Source organism: Prunus persica, chromosome G7 (assembly GCF_000346465.2).
Source record: "Prunus persica cultivar Lovell chromosome G7, Prunus_persica_NCBIv2, whole genome shotgun sequence".
In the NCBI taxonomy this organism is placed as follows: domain Eukaryota; kingdom Viridiplantae; phylum Streptophyta; class Magnoliopsida; order Rosales; family Rosaceae; genus Prunus; species Prunus persica.
The window spans coordinates 17,454,713-17,467,797 of record NC_034015.1 but is presented as its reverse complement, the minus strand read 5'-3'; the positions used below and the strand labels follow the sequence as shown (position 1 = coordinate 17,467,797).

General features: G+C 38.4%; 2 protein-coding genes across 3 annotated transcripts; one reads left to right on the top strand and one right to left on the bottom strand.

Annotated features, from left to right (window-relative positions):
- LOC18769771 (DNA-directed RNA polymerase II subunit 1) lies at positions 112-9,247 on the bottom strand. Of its 2 annotated transcripts, none has more exons than XM_007202996.2 (15): positions 8,924-9,247; positions 8,327-8,590; positions 7,315-7,614; positions 7,078-7,236; positions 6,788-6,949; positions 6,424-6,644; positions 6,157-6,298; positions 5,736-6,071; positions 5,362-5,648; positions 4,710-4,968; positions 1,523-4,605; positions 1,256-1,327; positions 1,054-1,107; positions 801-948; positions 112-571 (listed from the first exon to the last, which is right to left on the bottom strand). In XM_007202996.2, the coding sequence occupies exons 1-14, from the start codon at positions 9,005-9,007 to the stop codon at positions 837-839; spliced, it is 5,535 nt and encodes a 1,844-aa protein (XP_007203058.1). In that variant the 5' UTR covers positions 9,008-9,247; the 3' UTR covers positions 112-571; positions 801-836. The 2 variants fall into 2 exon arrangements, with proteins under 2 accessions (XP_007203058.1, XP_020423833.1); XM_020568244.1 differs by having other exon boundaries at positions 112-568.
- LOC18769729 (uncharacterized protein At4g08330, chloroplastic) lies at positions 12,329-12,967 on the top strand. Its single transcript, XM_007202671.2, has one exon. The coding sequence runs from the start codon at positions 12,368-12,370 to the stop codon at positions 12,797-12,799; it is 432 nt and encodes a 143-aa protein (XP_007202733.1). The 5' UTR covers positions 12,329-12,367; the 3' UTR covers positions 12,800-12,967.

Here is a 13,085-nt window from a genome sequence, read left to right as displayed (position 1 = left end):
ATGTCAAACGTTTTGTTAATTCCTCATCGTTCAAGTTTGTGTTGGAAGGTTACATCCAAAGGGGTCGACGAATTTTAAAAGAAGAGCCGTGGATAGAGAAGGATAGCAACGTGTGACAACAAATTTAACAAATTATAAACTTTTTGTTCGAATTTCAAAACCAAACTTGCTAATCAAGAGAGGAAAATGTCCTGCTAGAATGTCAAAATTACAATTGCAATAAAATCGAGAGCCAAACTATTTTGATTATACACGCAGTGCACCTGAACAAATTAGATGTGCAATATGAAACAGTACAGTTGCAAAGTTTTTTGGAACCGAAACCAAAAAGGTGGTCCAAAGTTGAGATACATGACCAGGAGTGGGTCTTTTTTCAATGTAAAATCGACCGCTAGTAGTAAAACACGTAAAATCTAGTCTCGGGCTATATACGGGGAGCAACTTAGGCATGGATGCGCTGCGAAACCAGCTTACATCCTGCAGTTGATGGTCCAACTTTAATGTGACTCACCACTTCCATCAACCTATCCACATTACAAGTCCAGGTTCTCTGATAGCTGCACGTGAGCTGCTGTAGATTCAGATAGATAAAACATGAGTGGCATTTATAAATAAAATAAGGATGCACAGAACTGATGACATAGAAACAAAAAATCCTAATAACCACAAAAAAAATTATGTTAAAAAAGCATTTTCTGAACGAATTGCGTTATAAGCAGTAATCAACCTGGAGCACAAAGAGAAATTCCCACTCAATTTAACAGGCACCGACAAGAATAAAAGCTTGAAGAAAAATATACCTCTACATCATCTCAAACTTCTAAATGTAAAATGCATTAACGAGTGCTTCTGTCATCCTTAGTGTCCTTCTCGCTCGTTTGAGGCGTGTACTGGCTAGTAGATGACGGCGAGTACCCAGGTTGACTAGGTGAGTACCCAGCACTTGGACTGCATGGAAACAAAAGCAACGAGGAAAACAGATAAACATTTCGGCACAGCACAATGAAGATCAAAACAAGAAATATCTAGCGAGAATATTGTTTCCCAGTTTACCTGTATTGTGGAGAACTTGGACTATAATCTGGGCTCACTCCAGAGGTAAATGGGCTGAACAATAACAAAATTAGAAAGAAAAAAATAGGCATTTTTCAACAAATTAATACACACACAAATAGCAAGTAGACTCCAAAAATACTAAATTAGAAAGGCAAATATAGGAAGTGTGGTCAGAGGTGACCAAACAAAGGAAGCTTACCTTCCAGGACTGTACGTGGGGCTTGAAGGAGAGTAAGATGGAGACGTAGGTGAATACGATGGTGAGGTTGGGCTGCAAAAAAAGAAAAGAAAAAAGAACACAAGTAGACATGAGATTTCTTTAATAATTATAAGCGGCAAGTCAATGAGCAAGGAACTGAAGAGGCTTATAAATCATGTGAGAGTAATAATCCCACTCATAAGCACTGATCAGTCAACCACACTCAGCAACTCTGATGCCATAAGTGCAGTTCGATAGACAGCTCACCTGTAATTTGGAGACGTAGGACTATATGGACTAGATGGTGATAATCTTGGACTGCTTGGAGAGTATGCCGATGATGGACTGTATTTGGCTGACTGAGGATTGTAACTTGGAGATGTAGGGCTATAGCTGGGAGAAGTTGGACTATAACTAGGAGAAGTTGGGCTGTAACCAGGAGAAGTTGGGCTGTAGGCCGGTGAGGTTGGGCTGTAGGATGGAGATGTGGGGCTGTAGGAGGGCGACGTTGGGCTGTAGGAAGGTGATGTAGGGCTATAGGAAGGCGATGTAGGGCTGTAGGAAGGTGATGTGGGACTATATGCAGGTGAAGTCGGGCTGTAAGCAGGTGATGTCGGGCTGTAAGCAGGTGATGTTGGACTGTAACTTGGTGAAGTTGGACTGTAACTTGGAGATGTAGGGCTGTAACTTGGAGATGTGGGGCTGTAACTTGGAGAAGTGGGGCTATAGCTGGGTGAGGTGGGTGAGTATGATGGACTTGTAGGAGAATAGGCCGGACTGGTTGGACTATAACCTGGAGAACTAGGACTATAGGTTGGAGAGGTGGGACTGTACCCAGGAGAAGTGGGGCTGTACCCGGGCGAGGTGGGACTATAACCAGGGGACGTGGGACTGTATCCAGGGGAGGACGGACTGTAGCCAGGGGATGATGGGCTGTAGCCCGGAGATGAAGTAGGAGAGAATGCCATTCCTCCAACATAGGGAGAAAACTGGGCATCTGAAATGGGTGACAGACGAAGGTTTGGGCTCAGCAAATAATTTGGAGACATCATGCCCTCATGATATGGAGTTCCCGACACTGGAGAACGAGATGGTGTCATACCGAAATCAAGACCATCCATATAACTAGGTAGCTGGAGTTCAATTGCATTCTTCAACATCTCGTCATTGAGATACAGGGCACAGTCTCCTGTACCAATAGGTGCAAGCTGGCCTAACATTATGTTTTCAGTTACACCTCTCAAATAATCTGTTTCTGCAAACACTGCAGCATCAAGAAGAATATCGACAGTTTCTTCAAATGAGCACCTCATCATGGGACCGGTGTCATTTCGATTGATGCCATGACGAGTAATGGCCATCAAGTGCCCACGATAGGTCATGGTATCACAAAGGATAGCCAGATGCCGATAATTCACATAAGACCCATCGAAAGATATAACAACACGCAACTCATCCAACAGTGACCGACGAACTGCCTCAATTCCAAGAATTTCAAGAATTTCAATCAAGTGATTACTCGTCGTCCTCCTGGCATCAACATCATCATGACACAGGACAGCTAAGAGATTAACACCTTCTGTATCCAGCATCCACTCTTGCTCTGCTTTAAATCCTTCATTCGGATCAAACTTGTTAACTTTACCATGTTTAATGAACACTTTGTTAATATCTGGGATACCTCGAAGAGCCATTTCTGTCAGCATGTTACTCTCAATCTTCTTCAAAAATACATCATCTTCAGCGGATTCATCAACCAATTCCCCTTTTGGAGCTTCAGCATTCATGATACGGATTCGAAGGATCAACTTTTCCGCATTGTCATCATTGAATATACAAGTTAAATCATCATCAAATTCAAGATTGATCTTCTCAGCAATGTCAGCCATGCTCAACTTCTTATCCACCATCATTTCGCGATTCAACTCAATGCGAAGCAACCAAGGAGAAATTTTATCAGGGTTAACCTCTTCATCTGGCATTTCATAGTAAGAGTTGACAAAATCAACATCCTCTTCAATTATTGTGCTCATGGGGTCTGGATCGTACCACACTTCTGTAGCTTGAGTTACACTTCGGAGAGTGGTGTATTCCAAAGCACACTGGACATTTTTTGCCCTCTCCTTTGTTTTATTAGCTTCAGGCTTTAAGTAGACAGACAGAGATGGCGTTTTGATTCTCTTAGCCACATTAATAATTTCCCTCAACCTGGGAACACCTAGGGTAACATTCTTTGCACTCACACCAGCATAGTGGAAAGTATTCAGTGTCATCTGAGTGGCGGGCTCACCAATAGATTGTGCAGCAACGCAACCAATCATTTCGCCAGGTGCTACAAGTGATTGCAGGAAGCGTGACTCTATCTCCCCAATAACCCACTCAAATGCTTCACGAGTAAGCCTGTACTCATCCAACACCCGTTTGCTAGCGAAAGTGCTGCGAAGTAAAATACTGAAAAACAGTGTAGCATTCTTTTGAGCTTCAACACTCAACAAGTCATCACCAGGAACAACCTTCAGCCTCTCCTGGAGCTTATCAATAGCTTCCACGATTTCCATTGGGTGCATATCGGAAGTCCTTCGGAAGTCAATCTTAAAGGTTTTTTGTGCATTCCAAATGAGCCTCTTCAGGTTAACAGGCAATGGCCAAGAATTATCACCTGTTACTGCTATCTCTGTTCCAAGTTGTAATCTGTCTGTTTCAAGTTTCTGAACCTCTGCATCAAACACATTGCGAAACTCTCTAATAGTTTTGAGATCCTCAACATGTTCATGCAACATGTAGTCTGGATTCCAATTTTCATCATCAAGCTCATACGAAAAAGTCTTATCAAATTCTGATTTTTTCATCTTTAAAGAATCCAGCTTTTGTGATTCTATCCAAACAGCATCCATCCCATCTTCCCCGTAAAGAAACTGTATAACATCCCCCAACGAATTTCTGACAGTGCCATCATATTTGACCATAATATCCTCCATAGCCTTCACCAGTCTCCTTTGAATGTACCCAGTCTCAGATGTCTTGACCGCAGTATCTATAAGACCTTCCCTCCCACCCATAGCATGAAAAAAGAACTCCTGTGGAGTTAACCCACGCAGGTAGGAATTTTCTACAAATCCACGACTTTCTGGTCCATAATCATCTTTAGTGAAGTGGGGCAAAGTCCGGTCTATGAACCCGTAAGGGATACGCTTACCCTCAACGTTCTGCTGCCCCACACAAGCAGTCATCTGGGATATGTTGATAAAACTCCCTTTGGACCCTGCTGTAACCATGGCTTTAAGATTGTTGCTCTCCGATAAACTCTTTTGAGCACTACTTCCAGCATCATCACGAGCCCTATTCAAAACCTAACCAAACCAAATATATTATCACTTAACAGTAGGCAACTAAACCAGAATAAATTGCGTGTACACAAAAAAAAAAAAACAAAAAAAAAAAAAAAAAAACAAACCTGGTTCACTTTGTTTTCGAATGAGTCCATCATGGTTCGTCCAGGTTCAGCCTCCAGCTGCTTGGATTGGGCTTTACTTATAAGATCTTTCACCTCATTTTTCGCCTTTGAAATTGTTTCATTAATTTTCTCCATTGTTGCAGCATCAGCAATTGTATCTCCAATTCCAATGCTAAAAGCATTTTGTAGTAGCCAATAGTTAACAAGCCATTGGGTATGACCCAGGAACTTGCGAGCTGCATCCGGGCCAACTTCTTCCCTGCACAACAAGAAAATTCAATCCATTAAACTTCTCTTCCTGTTGAATTTTATTTTTTGTCAAGGTGGTCAAATTATATGCTTGATACTCAGATGGAAGTAGAACCTTATTTTTTTTTGGGCCTAAAATTAAGATATTTCCAATTTGGATCCATTATGTCATATCATATACTAGGGGGAGTACACTTCACAAATCCAACAAAAGAATGAAAAGTTCCAAGCTTTTGGGTAGAGTATATTGGGCTTACACCAACATAACATGACATACACATCAAAGCAATCAAGATTCTGGTCTGGTCTGTTCTGTGCATAAAAGAGCTGCTACATTCTTTTAAGAAAATAATTAACACACAAATGAATCCATTTCTGAACTAAACAGAGTAAAATTGCATACCATATGACATGTATCAGACTTCCTGTAGATGTCCCAAGTGCCTTCTTGCAAAGTGTTCCAGCAAGTAGCTCCCCCTTCTCTATTCTAACAAAAGTATCTCCGGGGGTAATGTTGCCACTTTCTGCTTCCGAGTGCCATGCAGAAGTCCTTTGGAGATTTATCTGTTTTGGTATTATAAGATTGAAGACTTGCTTGCCAGTCCACAATGGCCGTGGCTTCAAAATTGCAGGAGCAGGAACTTTTCCATCAAAATCCTCCCACCACATCAAAATATTCATAAAAACATCCTGAAAAGAATCACTCAATATAAGACTATGTAGCTAATGAAAAACACAATTTTCAGGAGGAGGCGACAATGATCAGGTCACAGTTACCTTCTCTATGAAGGTATCCCTCTTGGTAATCTTACGGCACCCTAAAAGGGTATCCTGCACAATTCCCATCACGGGCCGATTTGACTGAGGAGACACTATGCACTTGGGCACCATCATGAGCTCCAGTACTTCTGCCCTAGTTTCAAAAGACTGAGGAACATGCATGTTCATCTCGTCCCCGTCAAAGTCGGCATTGTAAGGAGAGGTCACAGACAAATTCAAGCGAAAAGTTGAGTACGGCATGATCTTGATTCTGTGCCCCATAATAGACATTTTATGGAGACTAGGTTGACGATTGAAGAGGACAAAGTCTCCATCATTCAAATGGCGCTCCACCTGCGACCACAATAGTAGAAGTTCAGAAGTGATTCTTAAATAGGAAAGACCCAGATCAAAACTTATCAGAATAAAAGAGCGATGCCTTATATCCAAGCTCCAAATGATGATCACTGCTTTTCTTCAAGTAACGAAGATCAAGCCTTTGCCCATCATCTCGTATTATATACTTCGCACCAGTTTTACCAGGTGGAGGATGGGGCCCATTCTCAACAAGCTCCTTCAACCTGTTTTTTTTTTTTTTGTTAAATTGAAGAATATTCCATTAATAGAAAATAGAATGAACTGAAGAAGAAAAGAAAAGAAAAGGTAGAAAAGCACAAAGATGAGAAAATAAACAAATAAAGTTTACCTTTCAATATTATATGGAGTCACAGTCTCTGGGTACGTGAGATTCAAAGCAATACTCCATGGTACTCCTAATTGATCAATGTTTATGTTTGGATCAGGAGTAATCACCGTTCGTGCCGAGAAATCAACTCGCTTCCCCATTAAATTTCCCCTTATTCTGCCTTCTTTTGCCTTAAGCCTACTACATATTGATTTAATAGGCCTCCCTGATCTCTGAGTAGCCTGTTCAGTAAAGAAAAGGTTCAGCATATGCATGAAAAAAATATCTTACCAGTTAACAGAAGTTTATATGTATATACATACAAATAAAGACAACATAAAGGCATATAGATACTATGAAGAAATATGTTCCCATGTACACATACCCTCGGTAGTCCAGGCAACTCATTGTCAAAATACGTGGCTATGTGGAATTGCAACAGTTGTGCAAACTCTGAAATTATATGAGCAGGTGACCCATTTCTTTCCTGCCTCCTCAGATTCTCATTGTGACGAATAATCATGGCTAACTGATGTGTTAAATCATCCTGGACACAGAAAACATATGAAGTCAGTGATCACCAACAACAAATGCCTGGATTATCTCTTCAGCCACTAAAATTGTCAGCTTGCTACTGGTCTCTAAACAGAGAAAAACTGCACAAAAGAAGCTTACCTCACTCCTGGATGAGGTGTCCATCATCACAGAGGGTCTCACAGGTTGTGGAGGAATAGGCAGAACTTGTAAAATCATCCAATCAGGACGAGCGTATTTAGGGTTCAATCCCAATAACTGGGAGTCCTCATCACTTATCCTTTTTAAGACACTAAGAACCTAAAACAAATTCAACAATATGTTAGCATCATGCAAGTGTGATAGAAGGAAGAATCTGTCTAAATGAAGTATGCCAACCCTTTCTGCAGTAAGTGTCTGTTTCCTTTCCACAGGTTCAGGAAGCTGTTCCTGGTCATCACTTTTCTTCCGTTGGGCTTTGTATTCTGCATTCATTTTCATACCCTCTATAGAGAGCTTGGGCTGCTGAGCACCACAGCCGCCGCGACTTTTCTTTACAGGTTCTTCAGATTCCTGGCCTTGGACATCAATTTCATCACCACCATCACATTTGGTTTTGTTTTTGCATGCATCCAAAATCTTTTTTAGCCTATTTTTTGGGCTCTTAATTCTCAAAGCCTGCTTAAACTTGTGATCATCCTGCAAAACAAAGTCGCATAAAACTTGTTACGATTAACAATTGTCTAGACTTGAGCTTTAAGATTTTTTTTGAAACAAAAACCTTCTCAGAATCCTTGAGGCAAACACAGCCAACACAATGAAACATCAGCAAATAGGTAAGAGAAACAGTTGATCATTAAGAATTAAATTTTACGGAAAGCAAGCCTTGTCAAAATCGTTGTCTCCAAAAATAACATATCCCATATAAAGGAAACTTTACGGTAATAGCTCATTTCACGACAAAAATGAAACACCCACGATTAAAGGTTTGTGCCTAGGAAACACTCCTACAATATGTGCACATAAAAGAAGAAACTAATTCCTCACTCCTATTTTTCCTAATCATAAGAAGTGTCCGCTGTTAAACTTCATCCTAATTAATCTTTTTCCTCTCTATTTCTTCCAACAAACCACTTTGTTGATGACAGACTCCTTTGATGCATTAGAAAATCCCATACACCACTGAGGATAGAAAGATATGCATTGTATTCGTTCAAGCCACCAAAATAACCATCAAGTTTACAAACAGGGAATACAACAGCCAAGTACTTCCAAATGACCTTTCAATCTATCTCAAAGAGTAACATGCTTACCAATTTAATGTTTGCCAACATAAATAAGGTTGTTCTTGAAAGTCAATTAAACAAAGCCGAAGACTAGTTTGCAGAGATAATTTAAGGCTTCTAAGTACCTCATCGACAAGAATTTTTGAGCAATTGAAGCAAACACATCGCATTATGGACAACACGGTCTTCATGAAACCAATGTGAAACATTGGTTTGGCAAGCTCAAGGTGCCCAAAATGGCCCGGGCACTCAGCCATGTTGGCAGTACATGTTTCGCACTTCATTTTTCTGTCAATTGTACCAAGCCGAGGATCACTTAAACCTGCCGTCTTGGGTTTGCCTCCCAACATGGTCTCGCTGTGCTCAATCTGCACTACAGACATTTGCCTCTGCAAACAAAACACATAAAAGGCTTCAGCATTCTCCGATTCATCAAACCCTAACACTTCATCCAATCACTACTCAATCTAACAAACTTAGTAAAGAGCTTTCGAATTTGAAAGCTAAATACAATATTCATCAAACCCTAACACTTCATCCAATCACTACTCAATTGAACAAGCTCAGTAAAAGAGCTTTCGAATTTGAAAACTCGCAAAAGAAAGCAGAAGCATAAGCAGTTACAGGATTTCCATTCCTTTTCCCATTGATTTCCTTTCTCAGCAAACAAACAGACGAAAATAGAAAGATAAAACGAAGAATAGAGAGGAAACGGAAATTACTATTTCGTCCGGGCTCAGAATGCCGAACTGAACACAGCGGACTTTGGCAACCTCCGCCGGCGAGAATGGGAAGCGTATATCCATGGCGATCTTCGATCGATTATGGAAAGAAGAAAAAAACCTAGGGTTTTTCAGACAAGGTGTGAGTGAGTGAAATTCAGTGGAAATAACGAACTGTTTCTCTTTATATTTTGGGTTTTCTTTATGTTTTGTTTTCTCTTTCTATTTTTCGGTTTAATTTGAATTCTGTTTATGGTGACTGCGAGAGATCGATTTTGCTCGACCTTCTCTGGAACTCTTCGAGAGAGTCTCCAACAAAACAAAAGAAAACGGAGCACTAAGCGTATATTTATAGGCGAAATAGGTGAACCTAGGGACTACCGACTTATTGAAAATTAAAAAAAATGATAATAATAATATTTTTGAAAGACGAAATTACCCTCTAATTTTAACCATGGTTGCCTTGCCTCCTCCATATGAGTGGCGGCAGAGCAAATCGAACTTATCTGTAATGATAGGTGAAATGTCAATAATATCCACATACGACAATATTTACATTTCTTCTGTGTTGAGATTAGGGGTAGGCACTCAAATCGGCGAACCAAAAATTCAAGTCGAACCACACTAATTCAAATCGAAAAAAACCCAGTTAACCAAAAAGTCAACAACCAGTCAAAAATCAAACCGGACTAATTTGGACAGGTTTTGGATCCGATTTCATATCTTCAAAAACTAAACTGGGCCGAACTAAACACAAATTAAAAAATATATAATTTTAATATATATTTATATTTAATGCTATATTTTTAATTTAACAAAAGAAAAAACTAATATTTATCCAAGTTCAATTTCAAAATATCTCTTTTTCTAATTTAATATTTATTTTTATATGAAATTGAATAATTTGTTATTTTTCAAGTAAAAATAATAATATTTCAGTTGAGAATTGTATTAAAAAATAATTTTTATAATCCAGTTCGAAATCGAACTGGACCAAAACCAAATCGGAATAGGTTCAACCCAGATCGAACAGTTTTTGAATTTTTTAAAATTAAAACTGAACTGAACCGAACCATATAAATAGTATCAAATTGGTTCTAATTTGAGGTAAAAATCAGTCCAACCTGAACCGTGCCCACCCCTAATTGGGGTGGGCTAGGCGCATAATAAAACAAGATCTTTATAACATAAGGGAACATGAATAACATGAGCCCATACAATATAGGCCCAATGTCAACTCAAATATTTCTTTTTTCTTCTTTTGTGTATAGCATGCTCAACTCAAGTTTGCCATGAGATGAGATGGTAGCACAATTTTTTTGTTTCTTTATATGATGAATAAGAAATATAAATCCTCACAATTAAGAGCCCGTTTGAGTATGCTTATGTTACAAAGCACAACAAATTTTGTTTGATAAAAATTCAATTGATTTCTGAAAAAGTATTTCTATAATATAGAAAGTACAAAAACATATTTGTATAACACATAAACATTTTTTTGTTTTTATGCTAAATATTATCGTAAATGGCTTCTAATTATTTATGCTTTTAGACCCTATTGAAAACAAGTGCCAAACATGTTTGTTTAGGACATTTCTTATTAAGAGGGGTAATAGTATATTAAACTCACACACACTGTACGGAAATTTTAAGTCTTTGCAATCAATGATAAAAAGTGAAGAAACATCACTTACCCTCCATTTGAATGAGGGAAAATAACTCATAATTTAATAGGAGAAGTTAACAACTTAACCATGAAATTTATTAAATGACGCGCAGAAAAAACCGTGAAAATTAGGGCATCAAATTCCCGAATTTAATTTCCACCAAAATATGCATTATTTCACAATTTTCATAGTGTCATTTACAAAATTCAGCATACATAAATCTAAACATTGAAATCTTCAATTGCCATAAATTGAAATGATGGAAATCTAAATTCCCCTATTTTAGAATTCTATGTACTTTTCAATTCATTTATCCAAGCGGAGGGTTACCAAAAAGGAAAGACTTTCTTCGTTATCGAAAAAGGGAAAGACTTTGGATGTATGCTATAACAAATGCATTAAATTGTGTGTAAATTGAAGATTAATTTGGTCTGTGTAGTTGACATGATTAATAATAGGAATAAATACGTTGATTAATGTTAGAGATGAGCAAATTCTACTCATTTTAGCATTGAGAGAGTAAATACAATTTTCTCTAATGGTGTGTTTACTAATCAAGAATTTGAATTCTCGTCATGAATTGAATTTCACTTATGGAGGATTCATGCGTTTACTTCATATTAAGAAATTTTAAAGTAAGTGGGGCCCACACAAAATTAGGAATTGAATTCCTGATTTTGGAGAAATTCAATTATTGAGTGAGAGATGATATTATAATTCATGGAGAACTAACCCATTAAGAATTCATATTTTTTACCCATTATATATCCTCATATGATTTTAAAAATTCTAAATTTGTCATCTACCTTAACCTAACAACGATGACATTTTAGTAATTAGCACCACTCCTACCTCAATTCCATATGATTTAGCAAACCACTTCAATAGGAATTCAAAATCTAACTCCCCTCAATCCATATGGTTTAGTAAACAACTTCAATAGGAATCCATAATCTAACTCTCCTCAATCTATATGGTTTAGTAAACAACTTCAATAAGAATCCATAATATAATTCTCCTCAATCAACTCCTCCTTAATTAAATTCCTCCTAATTCAATTACAAATTAATAAATATGTCATAAATACAATTATGCTTTCACATTATTTATTACTATCATATCCCCCTCTAGTTTACAACACATTTTACTCTTATTTATAGTTTTTGCTTTTTAACTCATTTTCTAAAATAATTTAGGGTCAGTTTGGCATTATTGCGTTGTGACAATAATTGCTGTCAGATTTGTTGTGAGATAAAACAGTTTGGCGTTTGGTAAAATTTTTGTTAAAAGTGTTGTTGGTATTGATTTTACGCATAATCAAAAAATGATTGTAGCATAATCATTAAACACAGCGCCTCTTCAAAATTGATTAATGCATAATCAGAAAATAAAAGCACTTCATTGGGCTTCTCAAATTTTTTTTAAAATATTTTATTACCCCAAATAAACAATGTCAAACGAACACTTAAAATTGAGAATATATAAGGACAATCTTGGTATTTCATCATGACCAACACACGAGACCTAATTATGCCCCAAAGTTCCAAATGGCCAATCAAATATTAGAAAATTGTCTGTACTTATTATTTTATTTTTTTAGGTCAACTATTGGCTGTACTTATTTGCTCGCAATAGATGGGTCGGGTTGTATTTTCCCATTGGATCACCCATCTCATCTGTGATGGGGTCCACCTGATTTTCCACGCCACGTAGCCAAACGCGGTTTGGAAAATTCTCCTCACCTCTCTCCCCGTCACCTCAAAAACCAAACGCCAAAATGCGAAACGTCTTCTTCTCCAAACCCAAATTCAACTCAACAATGGCTTCCGATTCGATCTACACCTGCACGGAGTGCGGGGCAAACCTGAACCTGAGCGCCTCCTATCTCTACCCACCGGACTTCTTCTTCGAGGCCGGCAACAAGGGAACGCTGTCGTTTTCGTGGGTCGACGGCACCAAGTTCAGGTTCGAGAAGGAGGACAAGATCAGGCCCTTTTTCGAAACCAGAAACTACTGGGGCATCCAGAGGACCAGGACCAAGATCAAGTGCAACGGCTGCGGGCGGCTTGTCGGGCATATCTACGATGATGGCACCCCCATGACTGACAGTCCAGGTCAGCTCCACATGGGGCCCAGCCAGGTCATTCCCAGAGCTGCTAGATATAGATTCAAGACCAAGGCCCTTCGTGTTTCATCGTCTGGGACTTAGTTGGAATTCTGAGAATTGTTTCTGTAATGTTTGAAGTTGTTTTTCTTTAACATACTGTGAAGGGTCTTTTGTGTTTTTGATTCTGTTGATTCTATATACTTTGTCTTGTGGTTGAAGAAGATCGTCTTAAATTTGTAATTAATCTGAAGTCTGAAAATTTTGATATAATTCTGGGTTCCCACAAAAATTATTGCATTAAAAACAGAAAAATCCAGGTGCATTTTCTGGGAAATTAGGAAAAAAAAATCCCCTGTTTCTCTTCTTGTTTCAATTTGAGGCTAAAGCT